We start from the raw sequence: 26307 nt of genomic DNA, 5'->3' as shown, positions 1-26307 counted from the left end.
TCCCCGGGCGGGCCGGGAAGCGTCGGTCCCCGCCCCGCTCCGTTAGGCCCGCGCTGCCGGGGGACTTTGCAGCCGAGAAGGAAGCGCGGCGGGGCGGGGAGGTGGGGGTGTGTCGGAAGGCGGCGGCGGCCGCCGGGTTTTATAATCCGCAGGGCGGACGCGGCGCGGGAGAAGGGGCAGCACCGCGCGCCGCGCACCGCGCCATGGGGGCCGCGTCGGGCCGCCGGGGGCCGGAGCCACCGCCGCCACCGCTGCCGCCGCTGCTGCTGCTGCTGCCGCTGCTGCTGCCACCGCCGCCGCCCACCCTGGCACTCGACCCCGCGCTGCAGCCCGGAAACTTTACCGCGGACGAGGCCGGGGCGCAGCTCTTCGCGCAGAGCTTCAACTCGAGCGCCGAGCAGGTGCTGTTCCAGAGCTCGGCCGCCAGCTGGGCGTACGTCACCAACATCACCCAGGAGAACGCGCGGCGCCAGGTGGGCGCGCGGGCCCGGGGCAGGGGCGGGGGCGGGGCCCGGGCGCCCAATCACAGGCCCGTGGCCGGGTGCTGGGGGGCGGGTAGTCACCGCTGGCCGCACGCCCCGGGCCCCTGAGCCGTGGGGACCCGGTGGAGCCAACGGGACTCCCCCCATCCCGCCCCATCAGACCGGCAGTAGGTGCCTTAGCACGGTGCTGGGCTCATGGTCTGTGCCCAATATAGGAACCGAAGGGATGAGGCTGGCTCCTCTGACACCGAGTGCCCCCAGGTGGCAGCGCCCAGGGATGACATCGGGCTAGGTCAGCGGCAGTCTTCGCTGAGGGTGCCCGGTCTGCTCTGGGCCCTCGTCCTCTCTGGCCGCTACCTACCCCTCTCTCACTGTTCCGGTCACCATTCATCACTATCTTTCCACTCTCTCCTCCCCCTGTCTCTTCTGGCTGCAGTTTCTGCTCCACCGCCCCCTGAGACAGATTCCCCCAGTTCCTGACCCCCAGTTCCCAGGAGGAGGGAGCAATTCTCCCACAATCCCCAGTTTCCAGGAGCCCTTGGCCTTTCTCCTCTCCCCCAGCGTCGTGACCCCCCCTACACACCCTCCCCTGCCCTCCTGGTGCCCACAGGAGGACGCAGCCTTGCTCAACCAGGAGTTTGCCGAGGTCTGGGGCCAGAAGTGCAAGGAGCTGTACGACCCAATCTGGCAGAACTTCACCGACCCGATATTGCGGAGGGTCATCAGTGGTGTGCGCATCCTGGGCCCTGCCAACCTGCCCCTGAAGAAGCGGCAGCAGGTGGGCCCGGTAGACCTGAGGGGTGGAGGCAGAAGTGGCCGGGGTGCCTCCTAGTACCCCACTGTGATGACGGTGGAGCCTGCCAGGGAGGGACCCTGGGATCTGTAGGGGTCCTGACTGTTGGGCAGGCATAGAATGGCTTCCTGAGCATTGATTTTGCTTGGAGATGGGGTGGGATGTTACTTTATATTAAAGCAAGTATTACGGAGTACAAAGAAAATTCAAGTAAACGGTAAAAGATGAAACAGGGGTTTTCAAAATTTCTCCATAGGCCAGTTTTGTTTGTGGGCTTCCTTAGAAAAATTGAGAAGGACTGAGAAGCCATCAAGGCCAGGGAATAAGAGGGATTTACCCTCACTGCCAGGTGGTGGCTGGGCTCAGACTTGAACCCTCATCCCTGACTCTCAGGACACTTGTTTCCATCTCCACTGGCTGCCTCCATCAGAGTGGAATCAGTGCATTAGTGATCAGAAGTGCTCTGAGTGCCACTGAGTGGCCTTGTCCAAGCCACATCCTCTCTCCTGGCCTCATTTTCCGCTCAGCAAAAAGAGGAGGGTGGCCAGATTCCCTCTGGGGGTTCATCGCTAACATTTTCTCGACTGTAACTCCCCAGTACAACTCTCTGCTAAGCAACATGAACAGGATCTACTCCACTGCCAAGGTCTGCTACCCCAACAAGACTGCCACCTGCTGGTCCCTGGACCCAGGTACTGCCCTGTCGCTACTGTCTGCTCGGGCTTCCTACCCTTCCCCATCGTGTTGCTGCACCCAGGAGGATGACATGTTTATCAGGAGGGACTGTGGAGGCAGTGGCAAAGCACTGACCTCCCACTGGGGCTGGACTATCAGATGCCCCCACGGCCCTGCTTCTCCTAGCAAACTGATTTCCAGAATCTCCAGCCCCTAGCCTCAGCCCCATGTGTGCTTTGGCCTCTCCCCTCACCACTAGCCTTTCTCCTGGCTGCTTAGTCTTCTGTTTCATGGGTCCTCATTCTCCCCAAGAGGCCTCCACAGGCCTTAGACCCCTCGTGGCTTCCCTTATACTTTCTTCCTCTCCCCCCACATCCCAAGCCCCATTTACCAGGCAGCCTTGAGGTCAGGCACTCCATCCAATGAGCCATGAAGGGTCAGTCTGGGTTTTGGTCTCTGGATGTCTTGTGTCGACCACCTTAGATCATCAGTCTCCTGGGGACAAGGACCCTGCCTGGGTGCTGGCTTTATATAGCTCTCCCAGCCCATCCTACCCAGCTTAAAGGTTGCCCTTGACTTTGGGGGTATCATGATGTTGAAGAAGCAGGTGGAGATGGTGAGGACCAGTGTGGGAGCTCTGGTGAAGGCTGTTATAACTTCAACAGAGAAGTCTCCTAACTGACCTTGCTCACCCGTGTCTCAGAGCTCACCAACATCCTGGCTGTCTCTCGAAGCTATGCCTTGCTGCTCTATGCCTGGGAAGGCTGGCACAACACTGTGGGCATCCCGCTGAAACCCCTGTACCAGGACTTCACTGCCCTCAGCAATGAGGCCTACAAGCTGGATGGTGAGCATGCCCTGCTCCTTCCCTTGTCTGGGTGCCGCCCTCACCAGCTACCAAGATGCTCTCCCATCCACTGTCTCCCCTGAGCCCCAACCCCTGAGGCTGACAGGGCAGCTGTTATGATGATCTCATACACTGGCCCAACGTCGCACAGTAGTGGATGGTGGAACTGGGCTTGAGCCCATCTGCCTTCCACCAGGCTACTGTCTTGCCCTCATACTGCCCCTCGTGGCACTCCTCCCAGCCCTAGCACTCATCTTTGCCTCTCGTGCTCTCCAGGATCTATTTAGCTGGAGATGGAGCAACCCTTAGTTAGAAAACTGTAGAGTGACAACCCCCAAGCCATCCTTTCCAGCTAGCTGGCATATCCACACACGCCGAGCCAGGAGAATGGCAAAGTAGCAGCCGGGAGGTGGAGGTGCCAGCGCCTTGGGCCTGAGCTGCACCCCAACACCACCCCCTGCTAGGCTTCTCAGACACAGGGGCCTACTGGCGCTCCTGGTATGAGTCGCCCACCTTCATGGAGGATCTGGAGCACCTCTACCATCAATTAGAGCCCCTCTACCTCAACCTGCATGCCTACGTCCGCCGCGCACTGCACCGCCGGTACGGGGACAGATACATCAACCTCAGGGGACCCATCCCTGCTCACTTGCTGGGTAAGGACCTGGCCTTGCCTCTGCATGTTTCCCAGGGATTGTCCTCACCATGTCGCACATTTCAGAGCCCTGCACTGTTCGCTTCCACACACATGAGCCCATGTAGCTCATCCACCACCACCATAAAACAGGCGATCCATCTCATCGTCATTGTTCCTATTCTTCAGATGGGTACCCTAAGGCTTAGGGAGTGGAATTGACTTGACAGAGAGCAAAGAACTAGTAAAAGGCGGAGCTAGAAGTCACGCTGAAGGACACATTGGAGGAGGAGTAATAATCCTCTCTTATGCCCCCAGGAAGCAAGCCCTGTCACCCAGCCTCAGGGTTGAGAGGCAGGGACCCCAGCACCATCCGAAAGGAGCCCTTGGGCTCACACTGGCCTCTGCCAGCCCTCGGGAACACAGAGCACTCAAGGGTGTGGATGGGACTGATGTGTGAGATTCCTGGTATCAGCCAGCCCAGCAGGCTGCTGCCCTAGAGTGCCTTGGGGCCAAAGGTGCTGTTCAGTGACAGGCATGGGGAACCAGGTGCTGGCTGGGCAGGGAGCCAAGCTGTCTGGCTCCCCTCCTCTGTCTAGGGGACATGTGGGCTCAGAGCTGGGACAACATCTACGACATGGTGGTGCCTTTCCCTGACAAGCCCAATCTCGACGTTACCAGTGCTATGGTGCAGAAGGTAAGCTCAGGATCAGGCCAAGGTGGGAGCAACAGGAGGGAGTCAGGCACGGGAGACGGGTGGGAAGAAGTCACGTAAGGGAGATGAGTCGGGTAGGGATCTCGGCCCCTCCCATTCTATAGAGCAGCAGCCTGGAGTGCATGTACAAGCAGTGAGCTGGGGTCTGAGTCCTTGGTGAGGTGTCAACCCCTCCCTTTAGGACCCCCTGGTGGGATGTGAGCAGCAGTCAACTTCTGTGGTCAGTAGGGGCCCTACCTCTGGGAAGGGAGGCCACAGAGCAGAGATGCCCTTCACAGGCAGGGAGCTAACCTGGGTGGGGGACCCCAAACCTGCCCCCAGGGCAGCCACAGTGAGCTCCCAGCAACTGGCCCCTGACCTGTACTCGCACCCCACCACCAGGGCTGGAATGCTACGCACATGTTCTGGGTGGCCGAGGAATTCTTCACTTCCCTGGGGCTCTTGCCCATGCCTCCTGAGTTTTGGGCAGAGTCTATGCTGGAGAAACCAAGCGACGGGCGTGAAGTGGTTTGCCACGCTTCTGCCTGGGACTTCTACAACAGAAAAGACTTCAGGTCTAGACACGGGAGGAGGAGGGTTCTGAGGCTCTGGGAAGAGTGGGCAGCCAGAGAGGCCAGTTCCCAGGCCTACCTCTACCCCAGCCCCGACACTGGCTGGGGGGCTGGGTCTATGCCAGGCCTGCCATTAGGTTGCCTTCCCTCGGGAACTTTGACAGGTAGTCAACTCCACCCGGGGAATGGAGCCTGAGTGTGGGCTGGGGCAGGGTAAAGGATTTATATGTTTCTTCCAGCTCCTTGCCCCTTTCCCTCAGGCACCAGCCTCCCCATGCTCTGGTCCCTGGCCTGCCTGTCCTTTACTCTCACCCTCACCCTCTACCCACCCCAGGATCAAGCAGTGCACACGGGTCACTCTAGAGCAGCTGTCCACGGTGCACCACGAGATGGGCCACGTGCAGTACTACTTGCAGTACAAGGACCAGCCCGTCTCCCTGCGCCAAGGCGCCAATCCTGGCTTCCACGAGGCCATCGGAGATGTGCTAGCACTGTCTGTCTCCACCCCTACACATCTGTACAAAATTGGCTTGCTGGACCGTGTCACCAATGACACGGGTATGGGATGTGGAGAGGACCCAGCCCAGTACCACCCAAACCCCACTCGATCCCACAGCAGGACTCCACTTACCTCTACTCCAATCTGCCTTTCTTGTTTCTGCCTCACTGCCCCAGGTCAGGCAGACTTGGGGACCCACCCGGATCCCAACAGCCCACCCTGAGTCCCAACTCAGCACTGCCCAAGGGCCCTGTTCCAACCAGGGCCCCATGGTCTCGAAGGCCAGCCTACCCTTCTCTGCATCTGCCCAGCCTCACCTCCTGCTGGATCCTCCCCAGGCCCACCCTATCCTAGCTGGACTCCCTTCTCCTTCTGACCTCTCTTCTCATCTCGTCTCCTGACAGAAAGCGACATCAATTACTTGTTAAAGATGGCACTGGAAAAAATTGCCTTCCTGCCGTTTGGCTACTTGGTGGACCAATGGCGTTGGGGGGTCTTTAGTGGGCGTACCCCCCCTTCCCGCTACAACTTTGACTGGTGGTATCTTCGGTGAGCAAAGAGGGATCAGGAAGGACCTAACCCCAATGACCCTCCCACCCTCCTGGGCAACCAGGAGCCTCCTGCCTCAATCAGTCCCAGTCCCCTCCTCTTTAATAATGCCTCCATCCTTTTACCCATCACATTCTTCTTTCTTGCCTAAAACTCCCTCCTCCAGGAAGTCTTCCCCAATTCACCAGCATGGAAAAGGGATGGCTGGGTGGGAATGCCTGCTTAGCAGCTTTTTCTGCAAAAGCTAAATCAGCCTGTGTGCAACCCTTAGGTCCTAAGACAATTTAACCATCCTCTTCTAGAACCAAATATCAGGGGATCTGTCCTCCAGTTCTCCGAAACGAAACCCACTTTGATGCTGGAGCAAAGTTTCATGTCCCAAATGTGACACCGTACATCAGGTACTATTGCTTCCTTCCTGCCCCTCAGTTCTGTCACACCTTTAGTCCCCTGCACCCTACTCTGATTGTGGTCCTCCCATTCCCAGGGCTTGTCTCCATACTCTTCTCGATGCCCCACCCCCCACCCACCCAGGGCCTGGAATTCCAGCGGGCCTCTCTCCTGAGCCGGGCTTGGTTCTCCCTTCTCTGCCGAGGCAGCCCCTGGTTGGGCTTCTGTCCCATGGGAAGCTGCATGGTGCCTGGGCAAGGGACCCCCACTATCCCCTCTAATGTCTGCTCTGTGCCTGCAGGTACTTTGTGAGTTTTATCCTGCAGTTCCAGTTCCATCAAGCCCTGTGCAAGGAGGCAGGCCACCAGGGCCCACTGCACCAGTGTGACATCTACCAGTCCACCCAGGCGGGGGCCAAGCTCCGGTGTGTGGGGGGAAGGGAGGGCAAGTGGAGGGTGAGGGGAAAGGCTGGAGAAGGCCATGTCTGGAAGACACCTGGCTGCTCCAGTGGGAGCACATGGGGCCAGATGGGGGAGAGTGATTTTCTTCCCTCCCGTCCTTTCTTTCTCTCATCAAATATTTATGGAATGGGACTTCTGGCTGTCATGGGGCAAGACAAATGTCCCCTGGCCCCTTCACAGGGATCCTAGGCCCCAGAGTCTTAATGCTGCTGCTCTTGCGTCCAGTGGGGGGAAGAAATGGCTGGAGGTAGGGCAAGTGGGCCGGGGGGCCAGTAGTGAACTCCAGCCTGAGACTCCTGTGCCCACAGTGACCACTCTGCCTGACAGGGAGTTGCTGCAGGCAGGCTCCTCACGGCCCTGGCAAGAGGTGCTGAAGGATATGATTGGCTCAGATGCCCTGGACGCTCAGCCACTGCTCAACTACTTCCAGCCGGTCAGCCAGTGGCTACAGGAGCAGAACCAGCAGAATGACGAGGTCCTAGGCTGGCCAGAGTATCAGTGGTACCCACCGATGCCCGACAATTACCCAGAGAGCATTGGTAAAGCCCTGAGGGAGGGTGGGTTGGGGCACTAAGGCGAGTTCTCAATTCTGGGCTCTGGACCCAGGTTCCCCATCAGCTCCTCCCAGCTGGGCCCTGGTACCCTGCCCTGGAGGGCCAGGCAGCCCTCTGAGCTCATCAGCAGGGCCCTGGGGGAGAGACGGGAATGTCTTTTCCCCAGCGTCCTAGAGAGGGTATGCCCAGATCTGAGGGCCCCAGGGACAGGCTGTCTGGCCACACTGCTTTATGAGGTCACACTGCAGGCTCCTCTTTTATTGGCCAGGGTGTGGTGGCTGCAGGGCTCTGCTCTCCTGCGGCCATGGGCCAAGGTCGGGCTGCTCCAGGACTGCCCAGCCTCCTCTTCCTCATGCTTTGCTGTGGGTACCCACTACTGGTCCCCAGCCAGGAGGCCACCAGCCAGGTGACGATCAACCAGGGAACAACCAGCCAGGCAACAATCAGCAGCCAGACAACAACCCATCAGACAACCACCAGCCAGGGAACAGCCAGTCGCCAGACAACCCAGAGCCCAAGTGGGACCAGCAGGGGCACGGCAGGGCCATAAGGGGGTGGGGAGGCAGGGGTGGCAGTGGGATTTGGGCCAAACCACAGGAGGGGGCAAGGGGGACCTGTCTGTTTCCCTCCTCTCTGTCCCACAGAGCTGGTGAGTGATGAGGCTGAGGCCAGCAAGTTTGTGGAGGAATATGACCGGAGATCCCAAGTGGTGTGGAACGAATATGCCGAGGCCAACTGGAACTACAACGTTAACATCACCACAGAGGCCAGCAAGATCCTGGTAGGGGCCCTCTCTGTACTCCACACCCGTGCACATGCACAAGCACACACCCAGCTCACACACGTGCTCCGCCCAGCAACCAGTCCTCCAAAACCCGAGGCAGAGCAGGCTGCCCCCCTCTTTCCCTCCTTCCCTTGGGGTTACCTCCGTGGGGGGAGGCTGTCGGAATTTGTGAAAAATCCAAATGGAATACTTAAAACAATATCTATTTCAGATTTGAGTGGGCATATACTCAATGCCTGAACAAGTTGTCTTTCATTAATAATCAATCTATTGTTAATAACGGAATAAATGGTACATAAATAAGTGATGCAGGGGCCGGCTCAAGGGTGCAGCGGTTGAGTGTGCACGTTCCGCTTCAGCGGCCCAGAGTTCACTGGTTCGGATCCCAGGTGCAGACATAGCACCGCTTGGCACACCATGCTGTGGTAGGCGTCCCACGTATAAAGTAGAGGAAGATCGGCACAGATGTTAGCTCAGGGCCAGTCTTCCTCAAAAAAAAAAAAAAAAGGGGATGCTAAAGTTGGTTTTGAAAAGGTTGAAAGCCCCCATTTGCCACCATAGCGAGAGTATACTTCCCCTTCAACCCCATTCCCCACCTGTGAGTGCAGATTATATCAAGAGGAGCCACAGAGAACTAACATTTCTTAAAGAGCACTGTGTGCTGGCCCCTGTTCCTTGGCCCTTTACATCTGTTGCCTCATTTATTCCTCAACAGCCTTGCAAAACTGGTGGTCTTACTCTCATTTACAGAGTGGACCATGAGGCTCAAAGAGGCACAGAGCTAATACCAAGATGCCTCCACCCTAACAGCCTTTAAGATACGGGATGGGCTTCCTGCTCTCTGTCCCTGCCAGGATATGACTTACTCTGCTGTGGGCATCTGTTGAGGGCCCTGTACTGCATTCAGAACATTACAGACATTTCAGGTTGAACAGGGTCTTTACAGGCAAAGACGGCAACTTGATAAATCTGCCCCCTGCACCACCACCCCTAGTCCCCTCAGCTCCCCATGGCACCTCCTCCTCAGAGGCCTCTCCAAAGCTCCTGGGCCTCATGACATGGTTTCCCCTGTGCCTTCAGCTGCAGCAGAACATACAGATGGCAAACCACACTGTCAAGTATGGCACCTGGGCCAGGCAGTTTGATGTGACCAACTTCCAGAATACCACCATGAAGCGGATGATAAAGAAGATTCAGGACCTAGAGCGGGCAGCGCTGCCTGTCAAGGAGCTGCAGGAGGTGTGTGGTTTGAGGGGAACAGGGAGTGGAGGATCCAAAATCAGGACCAGGTTGTAGCTCGAGTGAGCCCCGTATAGGGTCCGGCCTTCATGCTGCTTCCTCTTCCTCGATTTGTCAAGTCATGACATCTGCCATGCTGATATACACCTCCAGAATTACTGAGAAGGCAGCAGCTTTGGGAACATGCTCCCCCAAATCCACAGCCCTGCTCTGCAATGGTGCCTGGGTAGCAGGTGGCAAAGGGGTGCAGCCTGCTGCCTCTCTTCTTCCTCCTGCAGTACAACAAGATCCTGCTGGACATGGAAACTACTTACAGCGTGGCCTCTGTGTGCCTCGCCAATGGTACTTGTCTACAGCTAGAGCCTGGTGAGCGCACGAGGGCAATGAGAGGAGGGGCTGGGGTTGCCCAGCGTCAGGGGGGCTGGCCCATGCAAGGGGGGTCAGGCGGTCTTCACTCGTTCGGTCGGCATGCCCAGGAAACTCACTTCCCTGTTTTCCACCGGTGGGGCTTCTCTGCCACCACTTAGAAGCAGCCCCTGCTTCGTCGCTGCCCTAATCCACTGCCCCTCCTTTGGACCCGCCCATCTGCTCCCTCTCCGTGGCCTCTAGGCTCTCCCCTTCTCTTTTCCTCCCTGTGCCATACCCTGCAGAGCAGCAGGTATCTCAAATTTGTCTCTCAGATTTGTCTTTCAAGGGCTTGGAGTCCCAAATAAAGCTAGTAACTCTAGGCACCTCCCTTCCATGCTCCCTCCAATCCTGTCTTTCCCACCTTCTCTGGCCCCTTCATACCCCACCATAAATTGAAGCCACAGCCTACAGAAGCCACATCCATGCCATTCAGCTTCACTCCCTCCACCACCACTTCCTGCTGGAAGGAGGGACTGGCTCCTGCTTGTCCTCTCTCTCCCCACTGGCTGGGCCTTCTTACCTTCTCCCCTTTGAGAGAGCTCACCCTCAACACTCAAGTCCCTGCACACAGATACAGCCCCTCCTCCCTCCTGACCTGCCCTTCCCAGGCTTGGAGAGCCAGAGGCATAAACATTCTCCCTGAGGGATCTCTATCCAGAAACAGTCTCTTCCTGGCCCTGGGCCCAACTCCCACATTAGGACAATGACAAATAGAAGGGAAATGGAAAATAAACAGGAGAGAGAAAGTTTTCCTGGGACAGGGTTTGGCCTACGGGTTGTGGATGTGGGTAGGCACGCAAAGTGTTGGGGGGGCATTTGCTTGTGTATGTGTGTGTCTCTGCATGTGTGTGCCTGTGTGCAAGTGGTGTGCACATGCATGTGTGTGCGTATGTGTGTTAATGGATTAAGAGCATTAAAGGGAGTGTGGCTTTCAGCGCCCCTCAGTCAGTCCCTTAATCCAGGGCTGGGCCATCAGGTCACTTCCATTAGTGAAAATAAGAAGCACCCAGAAAAACAGAACACTCACATCAGCAAAGGACAGATACGAAATTCTCAAACTACATTGTTTTCTAAACAAAATTAATTTGAATGTACTTTCTCTATGAAAAGTAGATATTACGTGGCATGTTCCGAAATAAGGAGAGTGAGCACAGGTCACTGAGGTGTGCAGGGCCCAAAGCCATCAACAGTCTTCCTTCTCAGGCCGGGGCCAGACAGGAAGGAACGCCACCATTGGTCTGTGTGGAGCTTCAGAATCAAAACACGAGCTCACATCATCCTTATCCCAGCTCTGTGAGGTGGATGTCAGCTCCATACAGTCCATAATCGAGGAGGCCACTCACGTAGGCAGTGGCTCCTACAGGACGCAGACCCGGGCTTGCTGGCTCCCTGGCAATGCGTGGATGGTTCTCTGTACTTGGTTTTCACAGCTATTGTTTTATTCAGTCGGTTCGGTTGCAGGTTGTGAAAGATGCCCTGGGCCCTGTGGGAACACAGAGATGAACAAGGCACACTCCCCGCTCAGGCGCTTCATGCTCCTGTTCAATCTTCACCCCACTGTGAGGGTGGCATTTTCCCATTTTATAGACAGGGAAAGAGAAGTCCATGACTTGCAAGGTGATTTTGGTGTCAGTGGGAGACTAGAACAGGAACTCAGATCTTTTGCACTTCAGGCCCTTTCTCCCAGGGACGGGGCGAGGAGGGAATGAGTAGGGAGCAGCAGCTTTGGGGTCTGGCCTTTGGTTTGTGATCCAGTTCAGCCACTTCGTGGGGGACCCAGCCATGTCACCAAACTGCTCACAGGGAAACAATCACATCCCTCACAGGGCTGTTAAAATCCCATGATCGCCTGAGGTCACGTGCGTGCAGTGCTGAGCCCCCACCTGGCCTCCGGGCGCCCCTGTAGAAAGGGTCCCACCCTTTCTCCTATTTCAGCAGACTTGCTACCTGTACTGTCCCTTTTACGTGATCTCACCAGTTTTATTCCATCTCTGAAGGAGGTGGGAGGTGAGCCAAGGGCTGGCGGCTTAAGCCATTCAACCTCTGCCCCCCAGATCTGACGAATCTGATGGCCACATCCCGGAAATATGAAGAACTGTTGTGGGCATGGCAGGGCTGGCGAGACAATGTGGGGAGGTCCATCCTCCCTTTTTTTCCAAAATACGTGGAGCTCTTCAACAAGGCTGCCCGGCTCAATGGTGAGTCCCTCGGCTGGCATCACTGGCTCTGTGGTCCTAGCCCCACTGGGGCCCTCAGAGAGGTCCTTAGAGACCCTAAGCCTGGTGAGAGGGAGGTCCCTGAAGGAGGCAGAGGGTGTTCAGAGAGCCTGCTGTGTCCCCCTCTGCAGGCTATGTAGACGCAGGGGACTCGTGGAGATCTATGTACGAGATGCCGTCCCTGGAGCAAGACCTGGAGCAGCTCTACCAGGAGCTGCAGCCGCTCTACCTGAACCTGCACGCCTACGTGCGCCGGGCCCTGCACCGCCACTACGGGCCACAACACGTCAACCTGGAGGGCCCCATTCCAGCTCATCTCCTGGGTGAGGACAAGTGCTGGGCCTTGAGGAAGGGATGAAGGCAGACCCCAATATGAGGAGGATGGGGCCAGGGCTAGCCAGAGGGTGGAGAACAGGCTGGGAAGGCTCTGCGGATGGCACTTCCAGCTGGAATGCTGAGAAGACTTGAGCCTGGAGAGAATGTTGCCAAAGCTGGAGTGGGGTGGGGGATGGATGCTGGGAGATGAGCCTCCTGTTTGCATCTGGTGCCTCTTTTGCTACAGATCCACATTGTGCAAGTCATCATGGCTGGGGCAATGTGGGGGAAGTTCATAATCTTGTCACAGGGAGACCACATCATTCATCACAGCTCAAGGCAGCATGGTATAGGAGCGTGAGGAAGGGGCTGTGCATAGGAGGTGAGGCCTCCCCAAGAGGTGGCATGTAATCAGAGCCTTGAAAGATGAGAGGTTCTGACAGATGGAAAAAGTAGTGGCAGGGAAGCAGGGAATGGCAGACAGAATGTTCAGGCTATGGGAGTTAGGAGAACAGAGAATAGTCCTGAGAGTGTAGGTGCATCTCACCTTTTGGACCCTCGCTTTGCAGAAATTGTGAACTCCGGTGCCTTGAATACATGGAGTGGGCAGTGGAAGACAATAAGGGATGTAGGGGCTGGAGCAAAGTAGAGGCTACCAGGTCTCTGTCCCTGTCAGGCCATTGGGAACATATTCCTGGGGGGCTTGTCACTGTGAGCCGAGAGCCCAGATGGGGCCACAGAGCATTTACAAATCACTAGGGAGACCCCAGAAGCTGGTGCAGATTTGGGTCTAGTTCTCACACAGCCTGGAGGGTCTTTGCAGCCCAATTGACGAACCATCCTTGCTCCCTCTCTGGTGAGACTAAAGAACATCAGAGTGGCATCAGCTTGATGACTGAGAAACACAGACCCCAGGAGGGGAAGCAATGTGCCCAGGTGGCCCTGGAGCTGGGCCAGAGCTAGGCCTTAGAACTCAGCTGCTGGCGATGGGTGTGGCCAGGCACTGGCTCACTCATGCTTTCTTGCTCATTCATTCTTAACTCTCACTGGTTTCTACTTTAGACTGCACCTGATGTCAGCTCAAGCTTAATCTCCTTTGGCTATAAAAGACTCTCTACTCCAAATCTATTTCTAGACTTTTCCACTCACTCAGAATATCTTCTTTTTCTCCACTCCTGGGGAACTGGGCTCTCTTCTCTTACCCTAAATGGAGAAGCATCAACCTCTCCTGAAGGAGGGTAGTTCTTGCCAGGTGACCACATAAACCACTCTCAGGGATGTGGAGGGGACACAGTGGTAGCTGGTCAGGAGTGCAGCCTGCCTGCCTGCATTCAAACAACAGCCTCCTTGCTTAGGAGCCGTGGGCCCCCAGGTGGGTTACTTAATTCTCAATAAGTTGTGGCCATGTGTGCATAGATGTTCCAGGGACCTGAGGCTTACACAGATGCGAGTCATTTCAGTCTTCAATGCTCATGGACAGTGAGGACCACCTTGACTCCCTGATGGCCAGCAAAGTTCTCACCTGTGAGTCAGGACAGTAATGACCTTGTGGGCTGGATGTGCAGACTGATGACAGTGTATGTCAAATGCCCAGCACAATTTGCAAATAGTAGGTGCTCAAAAGACGCCATTGTGATTAGCAAGACTGGGATCTGGTTCCCTCACCCTGTGTTGTGGTGCTGAGCCTAAGTAGTAACATCTGTCTCTTCTACACACCTCCAGGGAACATGTGGGCGCAGACCTGGTCCAACATCTATGACTTGGTGGTGCCTTTCCCTTCAGCCCCCAAGATGGATGCCACAGAAGCCATGATAAAGCAGGTCCGTACCAGCCTCCTTGAACTCCTGCTCCTCCAGAGCGGCCCCAGGGCACAGGGGAGGAGAGGCCCCCGCCCTGGTGGCAGAGGGCCCTCTGATTCAGGAGTCCCTTCTAGCTTGGCCCTCTCCCAGTACTCTCCCCAGCTGTGCCGCACAATCTGTCCCCATTGTCCTCAGTTTTGGCAGACCTCCCTCTACTTGCAGGGCTGGACACCCAGAAGGATGTTTGAGGAAGCGGACAATTTCTTCACCTCCCTGGGACTGCTGCCTGTGCCCCCTGAGTTCTGGAACAAGTCCATGCTAGAGAAGCCAACTGATGGACGGGAGGTGGTATGCCATGCCTCTGCCTGGGACTTCTACAATGGCAAAGACTTCAGGTGTGTCCAGACTACAGCTAGGGGGTCTTATCCTGAGCCCAGTGGACAAGGAGATGAACCAAGTAGAGGCTCCACTGCCATCCCCTCAGCCAGAGTGAGCAGAAACAGGTGCAGGGGCCAGAGCTTGGGATGGAAGATCAAGAATGTTGGGCCTGGTCTCAGCTTGCCCATTGGATTCTCGCAGGGGAACTCCATCCACTAGGTGAGGGTTTCCTCGAGTGCTGACCAGCTCTGCCAGCTTGGTCAGTTGGTCAGCGCCCAAGGTCCCAGTCCTGGGTATGAGCTGCCCAGCCTTCCCTCACTCCAGGGTGCCTCCTGCATACAGCTGGTCCTCTCCCCACGTGCATGTGCCTTGACATAGGGAGGCATATGAGCATGTGGCGGGGGGTGCTTCACACAGATCCACCCTCACCAGTAACAGAGGCTCAGAAGCTGTCTTCATTGGAGGACTGTGTCAGTTATCTATTGCTGCATGACAAACCAGCCCCAAACTTAATGGTATAGAACAACCATTGATTATGCTCATGAGTGTAGGGGTCAGGAATTCAGGAATTACAGTGGAAAAGGCTTGTTCCTGCTCTGCATGTTGGAGACCTGAGCTGGGGTAGCTCTCCTGGCTGGAGATGGCTGAAACGGCTCAATGGGGCCATCCATCCGGGGCCTTGGTTCTGGCAACTGGTTGGGTTCTTCAGTTTTTCTCCATGTGGCATGCTGGGGTGGGAATGTTCAAGTTGACTTCTTCACTCACATGTTGGCTCCCTGGGCTGGGATGGCTGGAGCAGCTGGGGGTTGGTAGGACATCTCTTTCTCCAAGCTAGCTTGGGCTTCCTCACAGTATGGCAGTCAAGCAGTCAGATTTCTTACCTGGAAGTTGGCATCCCCCCTGGTGAAAGCAGAAGCAGCCAGTCTCTTAAAGGCTAAGTCTAAAACTGGCACAGAGTCACTTCTGCCACATTTTATTGGCTGAAGCAGGTCACGAGGCCAAGCTAGATTCAAGAGAAGGGAAAGGACACCCCAGCTCTTGGGAGAAGTGGCAAAGATGATCTGCCACAGCTGAGGAAATGTCTTTTTTGAGAAGAGTAGACACAGAAAGCCTGGAACAAACCAGACAGGGTTCACTGGATCACCTGGCCTTGGGCCCTTCCTTCAAAGGCATGGGACTGACTGCAGCTGTAGGGCTGGGCATTGACAGAATCCAGGGGTGAGAGCTCTTGTGGGCATCCTCCTTTGTATGTGGAGTCATAGGAGAAGGTGAACAGACCCCAATCTCATTGTAACCAGGATGCTGGGCCGCTCTTCCCCCTCCTAATAGAATGACAGAAAAATGGGGTCAACTGAACTAAAGGGCTCTGTTTAGATCCAAGGGAGAATTTCACTGGCTCACAAAAGAGAATGAAGAAATATGGAGAGGGAGGTAGACCCTCTGGCTTGGACAGCTCTGCAGATGTCATTTCAGTCCTGACCCTAAGAAATCCTGCAGTGAATATGCATGCTGGTGGTGGGCACATTGGATGCAGAATAGCTCAGTTGTTTCCTTCAGGAGGCCTAAGTTTGGGGAGAAACAAAATGTGTACACAAGAAACCATAGGACTCACGTCCTAGAAAGTCCTGCGCTGACCAAAAGTGAGTATCCCAATGCCTCGAGAGCAAGTACTTTGCAGTCAGAAAGCAACATGGCAGTGTGGGCTGGAGTTATTTAGGGAAGTTGGAGGCAGAAGAATGGCCTGAATGACCATACTTTAGGGGCTTCCAACCCCCAGATTCCCTCTTTCTCAGGCTCATTCCATTTCTCCTTTTGGGTTTCTTCCCATAATGCTGTGTTCCCTGCATATAGCAGTGATGGGGGTCTGCTCTTTATGCAGTAAGGACAGCAGTTCCCTTTGCCCAGGGCTGCTCACTGCCCTCTTCAACACCCTCTCCCTACCCCCATGTTCCCAGGATCAAGCAGTGCACTGCTGTGAATATGGAGGACCTGGTGGTGGCTCACCACGAAATAGGCCACATACAGTATTTCATGCAGTACAAGGACTTGCCTGTGACCTTCCGGGAGGGTGCCAACCCTGGCTTTCATGAGGCCATTGGGGACGTGCTGGCACTCTCAGTGTCTACCCCCAAGCACCTATACAACATCAACCTGCTGAGTAGCGAGGGTGGTGGCTACGGTGAGAGAAGAACGGGAAATCCTGCTGGGTGGAGGGATAAAGAAGGGGCAGTGATCTTGGGAGATGGGGAGAGGGGTCTTAATGGTGACCGGCAGAGGCTGGTACAGAGCAATGGTGAATAATGGGGCCACCAGCAGGGTGAGCTGGGAGGATGGAACCCACAGACCATCCTGAGAGGCAGGTCACAGGACCCAAAGGGGTTGAGCCCACTCCTCCCTTCCCCACCCTTCACACACCCATCATGGCCAAGCTGCTAGGACATGGCAGGAGGCAGGCGTAGATCTGACAACTGGGCTCCTTTCCCTTGACAGAGCAAGATATCAACTTTCTGATGAAGATGGCACTCGACAAGATTGCCTTTATCCCGTTCAGCTACCTTGTTGACCAGTGGCGCTGGAGAGTGTTTGACAAAAGCATTACTAAGGAGAATTACAACCAGGAATGGTGGAGCCTCAGGTTCTAGAATGCCCCTGTGGGGGTGTGGGTGGGGGAGTCTCTGTGGGTGTCTGTGTGAGTGTGCAGGTGCCTGTGTCTTTGTGCACGTGGTAGGTGTGTCTGTGTATATGACATCTAAATGTGTGTGTGTGTACATGCACATGGGTCTTAATGTGTGTGCATGTAAGTGACAGAGTATGTAGGGGGTGACTGTGCACAGAGGCACAGCACGCAGGGATCTGGAGTACCCAGTGTAGCCCCAGATGCAGGGACCATCCTTCAAGTCAAAAACACCAACTCTTCTTGGCTTGATTCTCCCCAAACCCTCCCTCCAATGTATCTTCCCCCTTGACAGGCTGAAGTACCAGGGCCTCTGCCCTCCAGTAGCCAGGTCTCAAGGTGACTTTGACCCAGGGGCCAAATTCCACATTCCTTCAAGTGTGCCTTATATCAGGTAACAACGGGAAAGGGAGGAGGATGCACCATGAGGGGCAGTGCCTGCTACTTAGTGTTCAAACTGCCATCGCTGTCCTGTCGGGAGCTCCCCGTCAGGGCGACCTGCAGGGCCCAGCTGCATGGCGCACTGTGCCTGGGCCAGTTGCCTGCAACCAAGGCTGACCATTGCTTCACTCTTTTGACATGACAAGAGCCTCCACCCTCCAGACAATTGAAAACAAAAACTCCACTATAATTGGCCAATGGTTACAAGGCTAATGGTTTGTTAACATTAACCATGTCCATGGCTAGGTCATGACCTGAGCACTGTTTGGTTTGGTTTTGTTTTTTAAACAATGTTGTGATTCCTGTACTACATATTGAACATATTGCCTGTGCTATAATTTGAGTTGTACCTGGAAGACCTTCTATACATCAAAACTAGGATTAGAGACCCAGCTGGACAGGGAGGCTGTGTTGTCAGGGGCATGAGGTCACAGAGAACTGGGCTCAAATCTGATCTCCACTACTTTGTTTCCTTGAGCAAATTCTTCAGTGTCTGTGAGCTTCAGTTTCCTCACCTGTGAAATCTCATTTCACAGGATTGTTGCAAGAGTTAACTTCTTAGCGTAGTTAGCGTACACAGTGTGCTTGGGAAATGGTGGCCATAACCCACCATTACTAAATTACTCTCTTAAATGGAATGTGTAAACACACTGATGCTGTGAGTCATGCAGCCATAGCATGAATGTACCCAGCCCAGTCCCTTTCCTTCTGTGTGCTGCAGGAGAGCACTTGCTGAGGGCTAGGAAGGGTAACTGTAGGATCTGGAGCCCTCCTAGGAGGTATGGGTCGGGGGAGACCTCAGGGTGGGGTTCCCATTGCTCCCAGGCTACAAATAGCCCAGGCCCTCTGTGACGAAGGCACAGAGGGCAGTGAGGGCTGCTCCAAGAGCTCGGTGGCCACCTCTAGCCCTTGTCTCGTGTGGTCCCTGGAAGCTCAGTGAGGGAGGGCTCATGCCCACCGTGGCCACCTTTCCACCCAGGCACCTGGCACAATGTCAGCACCTGGTCAAAATCTAATCAATAAGTGTGAGGTGGGTGAACTCTGTCCCCTAGAGTCCAGGAAGAGAGAGAAAGCCTGCTCAGATGCTCCAGAAAGCAGTAGTGGGCAGGGGACCAAGGAGACTCAAAGGCACCTTGGAACAGACCTGATTGGACAGTGCGCCAAGATGACCTGTAGGAAGGGCCTCCACCTGCCTTCTCGACTGGTTTCTGGGCTTCCAAGCTGACACTCACTTTCACACAGAAGCCAGGCCCATGTGATGGTTAGCTTCCAAGCTTAGCATAGATAATTCCCCAGGAAGGTGGGCAAAGGAGACACATTCCAAATTCTGACCAGCAGCCTTGGCAAAGCACTTTTAGGAAAAGCCAGGAAAGTCAGTGGCACTTGGCTTGTGCCCAACATTCAAAGTGGGACGCCTGTGCTGCTGGTTTGGGACATTCAAAATTTTCCAGACTTGGAGAGGTTGCTTTGGGCTTGACCGCCAGATTTCTACCAGAGAACTCCTGCTGCTTTGGGATGAAGGAGATCGTTTGGGCTGGCTTCCTTGCCCAGATCACCCTGCCACATACATGTGACTTTTTGGGCCTCTACTTGCATATACCCCAGGGACAGAGACCTCACTGCCTCCAAAGCAGCCTGCCAAATCTTTGAAGGGCTCTGCCCTGACCCTCCTCACCCACGAGTGACCCCCAGAGCTCCTCAGAGCAGGCCCTTCCAAGATGTGGAGGCAGCCTCGCAAGTGGGAGGCGTGGAAGGGACCTTGATGACTCTGAGGGCCAAGGGGGGCTCACCTTGACCTCCTGACTGTGGTAGGAGTTGAGGGGTGGCTGGGGCTCATTGGTACGGGCCCTCCAACCACCCCACTCTCATGCCACACCTTCCCACCACTGCAGGTACTTTGTCAGCTTTGTCATCCAGTTCCAATTCCACGAGGCACTGTGTCAGGCAGCTGGCCACAAGGGCCCCCTACACAAGTGTGACATCTACCAGTCCAAGGAGGCAGGGAAGCGCCTGGCGTGAGTCTTCTCTGGCCTTCCTTTGACCGTTTTCCACGCTCTGACCTACTCCCCTTAGCCTTGAGGAGCCCAATGGGTCTCTTCTGGGAACACCTGCCATTTGGGCGCTTAGGCTGGGAACTCCCAGGTGGAGCTTATGCTGCACCTTGATGTGCCATCTCCAGTGGGGAACTAGAGCCCTCTGGACCTGGGTCATCCCTCCCCCACCCCTACCCCCACCCCCAGACCCTTCCAATCCCAAAGGGAAGTTCAGGCTGGGAGACGGGGTGTGGAGGGTGGGTATTAGGTTGGGGCAGCAGAGACAGTAAGCTTCCTCGCCTGTCCTTCTGACTTGGTTTCCCTTCTCTGGTGCTCCCCCAGGGACGCCATGAAGCTGGGCTTCAGTAAGCCATGGCCCGAAGCCATGAAGCTAATCACGGGCCAGCCCAACATGTCAGCCTCAGCCATGATGAACTACTTCAAGCCGCTGCTGGACTGGCTCCTCACTGAGAACGGGCGGCACGGGGAGAAGCTGGGATGGCCACAGTACAACTGGACACCAAACTCTGGTACCATCACCCATCCCACCTCAGCCCCAGGCTGGTCCCCAGAGCCCACTCCCTCCCCAGTTCAGGCATGTTCAAGTCTGACCTCAGAGCAAGGAGAGGGAAGCTGGTCTAAATGACCCCCAGCCCTGCCCACCGCCCTGCCCACCACCCTGCTCTCCTTGCTTCCCCTGCCCAGCTCGCTCGGAAGCCTCCTTCCTGGGCACCGGCCGTGTCAACTTCCTGGGCTTGAACCTGGAGGAGCAGCAGGCCCGTGTGGGCCAGTGGATGCTGCTCTTCCTGGGCGTCGCCCTGCTGGTGGCCACCTTGGGTCTCACCCAGCGGCTCTTCAGCATCCGCCAGTACAGCCTCCGCCAGCCTCACCGTGGGCCCCAGTTCTGCTCCGAGGTGGAGCTGAGACGCTCCTGAGATGACCGGGCTGGGCCAGGCCTGCCGGGAAATGTCCACCACCGAGAGACTGGGATGGGGGCATGGGGTGGGCCGAGAACCCGGTGCTCCTCTCAGCTCACTCCCAGCCCTCCTGCCTCCTCCTCCTGCCCCGCCCCTCCTCCCCACTCCACCTCCAGTCCTGTGCTGCGAGTCCATCCTCCAGACCATGAGCCATGGCAGCTCCTGCTCACCAGTCCCTGGGCACCAGGCCACCTACTATGGAGCCCCCACCCAGTCTCTCTGTGAATACAATTAAAGGTCCTGTCCTCCCCATCTGAGTCTGTGTCCCTCACGGAGAAGCCAGGGACAGGGACAGGAACACTCTCCCACCTCCTGGCAGTCAAGTGGGTCACTTTACTGGGCATCTTTATCCTCCTTCAAGAAGAACCTGGGAAAATGCCCCAGAGCTCTGGCCCCAGCACCACCGAGCGCCTGCTCCTGTCTTCCCTCTAGGCCAGGCAGCCCGCCAGTGTCCTGCCACGGCTGGCAACCCCTGCCCTGCCTGGGCACCAACCCAGGAGGATTCTGGGAAGCAAAGTGGGAGCTGACCTTCTGGGCTTCCGGTCTTGCATTTCCATGTGCTTTGGGAGCCCTGCCCCATGCTGGCACCCTGCCCCATCTGTTCCCATAAATGGCCGGGTCCCCCAGATGGAAGGCTCCTGGCTGTCCTCTGGTTCCCTGCACAAGAGCACCTTGCAAGTGCCTGACTCACTGAGAGTGCAGAACCCACCCCATGGTCACCTGGGCTCCTGCCTCACCAGCTCTGCGTCCACTTGTGAAAGTGGACAGAGGCACTTGAATATTGCCCATGGGGCCCAGGGCCAGGTCCCTTCGCCCTAGCTGAAGAAGGGCCCTAAATGCTGGAGCATGACAGTAGCCAGTGCCCATGCAGGAATTAACTGCCAGAGGCCACCCCGCCCGTCCCTCAGCACATGCCCTCACCCTGAGTCTTCCCTCGGAAGGCCAATATAGGTTCGAGGGAGTATCATTTTGAGGGACATTTTTATAACTTTTATCTACATGTTTCTTGTAGAAAATTTGTAAAAAACTATAAATAAAATAAAAGTCCTTTATATCAACAACAAGAGATAAGCACTGTTGACATTCTGGTATCTATCTTTCCAGTCTTTTTTTTCTCTGCTCTTATTTTAAATGGGATCACACTGTATTTACAGAGGTGTATCCTTTTTCCAGTTAATATGACTAGATCTATTTTCCAGATATTTAAATGCCAAACCTAGAATCTGGCCAAACAGGAGTCAGTCAGTTTTCCAGGGCCAGAGGCTTCCACTGCCAGCCTGGCCCCCTCTGTCAGGACCCTGAGCCTCTTTCCGGCCTTGCTGGTACCTTCACCCCAGGCAGGCCCAGCCCCCAATCTGTGTCCCCCAATATCCTTTAGTCCACAGTTTTTGCCCCCCTAATCTCCAGCTGCTATGTGTGTCTGTGTCTCTATGTGTGTGTGCATGTGCCAGTGTCTGTCCATCTGTATGTCTGTGTATTTGTGTCTGTCTGTATCTGTGTGTGTGTGTGTATGCATGCGTGTGTCTGTGTGTACGTCTGCGTGTACGTGTGTTGCACGTAGACTTGGATGTACGGGCCTGTTCCATGGGGCAGGATGTGGAGTTGAGGTATTTGAGATATGCAAGAGGGTGGAAGTTTACAATTACTTAGGACAATGGAATTTATAAACATATTGTCTACATAGTTCCAAGCCTTCTACCACCAAAGACTTTTTTACTTACTCCCTCCGCAGCCTGATGTTTTGAAAGCTCTCTGTCTGCCAGACAAAGGTCATTGTCACATCACGCTCTTTCCTAGCCTTGTGAACTGGAAAGGTTCATGCTGCCGGTCAGAGCTTACGGGCAGCATGAGGGCACCAGCATTCAACACCCAGAGGTCAGAGCTGCAGAATGAGGGTGAAGAAACTTCACACTGTGGTCAGCCTGACCAGCCTTATCCAGTAGGCCTTTGGAAATATTAAAATTGTTCAGACTCCTGTTTCTGCCTCATTGGCTGAGCAGGGAGTGGCCTGGTCTACCTGGAAGATAGCAGAGGGAGAGGAGGTGGTGACAGTGGGAAGAGGGGCCATTCCAGCATTTTGTACCAGTGCCCCAAGGTCTGAGCCCTTCCCCAAGCTGTACCTGCCAGGCATCGGCTCCTGGCTGACCAGCTCTTACCTATGTGGGCCAAAGGTGGTTATGGTTGCTGGACAGCTTCTCTGCTGTCTCCACCTCCTCCTAAACACAACCGTTCCTCCAACTGCCCACCCTCCACCCCAGCCCACCCCCTCAAACATGAGTGAATTCAGTGGCTTTGGATTAGGCCTGAGTCACACCCCACCTCTGCACTTACTATCTATGTGACCTCGAGCAATTTACTTCCATTTTCTGAGCCTCCATTTTCACACCTATGAAATGGTTCTTATAAATCCTCTCATGATTGCTGAGAAGATTAAATGAGATAATATAGAAATTCCTAATAGTTTCCTCTCTTTATAATGAATGCATCATCTCCTGATAAAGATTGTTTTATATCTGTCTCACATTTCAAACATCCCCAGTCACAGACTGTGGGAGCTGGAAGGTCAAGCCGAGATCAGCCCCTCACTAGACAGATAGAGAAAGAGGTCCAGAGCAGTTCACTGAGAGTTGAATTGAACGCTCACCTCTCCTGACGTGCCTTCCAGAAACTTTCTCATGGTTCCTGCACCATCAACTGTTTTCTTCCTAGGAGTGCAATGAAGTTGTTCACCCCAGAGACTCCGCCTTCTCCAGTTCTGGAAACACTCAGCCATCGTCTCCTTGAATGTCACCTTTCCTCATCCTCTCCATCTCCTCTTCAGGGACTCATACAGACTATGCTTGGAGCTTTCTATTTTGTCTTCTGTGTCTCCTAATTCTTGCTCGTATTTCTCATCTCTTTCTGTGCTCTGTGCGCCAGGCAATTTCCCCAGCTGTGTCTTCTCAGGCTCTAATTCTGCCTTTCACCCTACTGCTTAACCCATCCATCGAGATTTTTGTTTTACCAATTTAATAACTGTAGTTTTCATTTCCATATCTCAATTTCTTTCAAACCTCCTGTGTTTTCAGAAAAGCCTATTCTTGCTTCACAATTTCTTGTTCCTTCTTTTATCACGCTAAAGACCTGTATTTTTTAAAAATTTTGGATAAAATATACATAACATAAAATGGACTATTTTAACCATTTTAAGTGTACAGTTCAGTGGTATTGAGTACTTTCATATTGCTGTGCAACCATCACCATCATATGTGTTCGAGTCCCTGCTTTCAATTCTTTTGAGTATATGCCCCAAATTGAAATTTCTGGATCACACGGTAATTCTATAGTTTTCTGAGGAACCACCATACTATTTTCCGCAGTGACTGCACCATTTTATATCCCCACCAGCAATGCACAAGGGTTTCAACTTCTCTACGTGTTGGCCAACGCTTGATGTTTTCTGGGGTTTTTTTTTATAATAGTCATCCAGTGGTATCTCATGGTTTTGATTTGCATTTCTCTATTAGTGATATCGAGTATCCTTCAAGTGCTTATTATTCATTTATATAACATCTTTAAAGAGATGTCTATTCAAATCCTTTGCCCATCTTTGAATTGGCTTGTTTGTTTTTTCATTGTTGAGTTTGGGGATTTCTTTATATAGTCTAGATATTAATCACTTATCAGATATATGATTTGCAAATATTTACTCCCATTCTGTGGGTTGCCTTTTTACTCTGTTGTTAGCATCCTTTGATGCACAAAAGTTTTTAATTTTGATTAAATCTAATTTGTCTAGTTTTTCTTTTGTTGTCTGTGTTTTTGGTGTCACATCTAAGAAATCATTGCCAAATCCAGTCTTAAAGCTTTTACACTCTGTTTTCTTTGAAGAATTTTATAGTCTTAGCTCTTAGGTTTAGGTCTTTAATGCATTTTGAGTTAATTTTTGTATATGGTATAAAGACCTGTATTTTAAGTCTCTTTCCAATTTCTCTAAGACCGCTCCCTCCTCAGGTGTGGTCTACTCCATTCATTGTGTCTGTAATTAGCACAGGCTCTGGAGCCAAACCGTGTGGATTTGAGTCCCACCTTCACTATTTTCTAGCTACATGACTGTGAGCAAGTTCCTTAACCTCTCTGTGCCTCCATTTCCTCATCTGCAAGGTGGGGGTGTCAATCACAGTACCTACCTCATGGGTTTGCTGTGAGGATTCATACACTGAAAACCCTCAAAGGGTCTCTAGCACCTGGAAGTGCTCAGTGGGGGCTAGTGATCATTGTTGATCCTCATGGCGTTGGACTTTCTCTTCTACTTGGTAACCTTGGTCAATGAGCCATCTTCAGTGGGAACAGCCTTCTGCATGGTCCCATACAAACCAGGTTGTGGAGATGTCCCTAAGGTAAGTTTCATGGTTGCTTCTTGCAGGCCCTCTTAGAAAGGAAACCATCCGCTGGCTCCTGGTTTGATGGAGCCATTACTTCCACCATGATCAGCTATCCCTACACAGGCACCAGTGCTGCATCCTTTTGGGCACGGATGCACTGTGATTTCCCACGAGGGCCCCCACTCACTGCTGCATCAGCCCTCTTTCTCTCTCCAGGATCTGAAGGGTCCCCTTTCCTACTTTCCAACTCAGCCTGTATTTTGCCTTTTAAAAAATACTACATTTGGACCCAAAATAGCCAAAGCAATCTTGAGAAAGAAGAACAAAGCTGGAGGCACCACACTCCCTGATTTCAAACTATGTTACAAAGTTGTAATAATCAGAATGGCATTGGCGGGGCTGGCCCCGTGGCCGAGTGGTTAAGTTCACGCGCTCCGCTGCAGATGGCCCAGTGTTTCGTTGGTTCGAATCCTGGGTGCGGACATGGCACTGCTCATCAGACCACGCTGAGGCAGTGTCCCACATGCCACAACTAGAAGGACCCACAACAAAGAATATACAACCATGTACCGGGGGGCTTTGGGGAGAATAAAGGAAAAAAAATAAAATCTTTAAAAAAAAAAAAAGAATGGCATTGGCATAAAAACAGACACATGGATCAATGGAACAGAATAGAAAGCCCAGAAATAAACCTATGCACATAAGGTCAATATATTTATGATAAAGGAGCCAAGAATATACAATGGGGGAAAGAACAGTCTCTTCAACAAAGGGTGTTGGGAAAGCTGGACAACCACAAGCAAAATAATGACACTAGACCCCTACATTACAGCATATACAAAAATCACCTCCAAATGGATTAAGGACTTGAACATAAGGCCTGAAACCATAAAACTTTTAAAAGAAAACATAGGGGTAAGCTCCTAGACATCAATCTTGGCAATGATCTTTTGGATTTGACACCAAAAGCAAAAGCTACAAAAGCAAAAATAAACAAGTGGGGGTACATCAAACTAAAAAGCGTCTGTACAGCAGAGGAAACCATCAACAAAGTTAAAAGACAACCTATGGAATTAGAGAAAACATTTGCAAATCATATATCAGATATCCAAAATATATAAAGAACTCATACAGCTCAATAACAAAAAAATAAACATTCCAATTTAAAAATGGACAGAGGATTTGAGTAGACATTTTTCCAAAGAAGACGTACAGATGGCAATTCCACTTCTGGATATTTACCTGAAGAAAATGAAATCAGTATCTTGAAAAGATATCTGCACCTCCATGTTCATTGTAGCATTATTTACGACAGCCAAGACATGGAAGCAACCTAAATGTCCATCGATGGATGGACGGATAAAAAAAAATGTGGTATATGTATACAGTGGAATACTATTCAGCCATAAAAAAGAAGGAAATCCTGACATTTGCAACAGCATGGATGGAGTTTGAGGGCATTATGCTAAGTGAATTGATAAATCAGAGAAAGACAAATACTATATGATATCACTTACATATGAATCTAA

The 26307-nt window shown here is 53.4% G+C and overlaps 1 protein-coding gene across 7 annotated transcripts; it reads left to right on the top strand.

Moving 5' to 3' along the window:
- ACE (angiotensin I converting enzyme) lies at positions 1–21485 on the top strand. Of its 7 annotated transcripts, XM_070227095.1 has the most exons (26): positions 1–473; positions 1093–1260; positions 1874–1967; positions 2654–2797; positions 3262–3453; positions 4031–4128; positions 4528–4700; positions 5032–5255; positions 5601–5745; positions 6048–6146; positions 6437–6559; positions 6924–7135; positions 7795–7931; positions 9015–9173; positions 9452–9539; positions 11636–11779; positions 11929–12120; positions 13835–13932; positions 14134–14306; positions 16245–16468; positions 16780–16924; positions 17259–17357; positions 19297–19419; positions 19780–19967; positions 20143–20405; positions 20618–21485. In XM_070227095.1, the coding sequence occupies exons 1-25, from the start codon at positions 204–206 to the stop codon at positions 20370–20372; spliced, it is 3942 nt and encodes a 1313-aa protein (XP_070083196.1). In that variant the 5' UTR covers positions 1–203; the 3' UTR covers positions 20373–20405; positions 20618–21485. The 7 variants fall into 7 exon arrangements, with proteins under 7 accessions (XP_070083196.1, XP_023508013.1, XP_070083197.1 ...); XM_023652245.2 differs by lacking the exon at positions 17259–17357 and having other exon boundaries at positions 34–473; positions 20143–21485; XM_070227096.1 differs by lacking the exon at positions 5032–5255 and having other exon boundaries at positions 142–473; positions 20143–21485.
- Positions 21486–26307: the final 4822 nt, after the last annotated feature.

This window comes from Equus caballus, chromosome 11, assembly GCF_041296265.1.
Source record: "Equus caballus isolate H_3958 breed thoroughbred chromosome 11, TB-T2T, whole genome shotgun sequence".
NCBI classification, from domain to species: Eukaryota; Metazoa; Chordata; class Mammalia; order Perissodactyla; family Equidae; genus Equus; species Equus caballus.
This window is presented reverse-complemented; position numbering and strand designations above follow the sequence as displayed.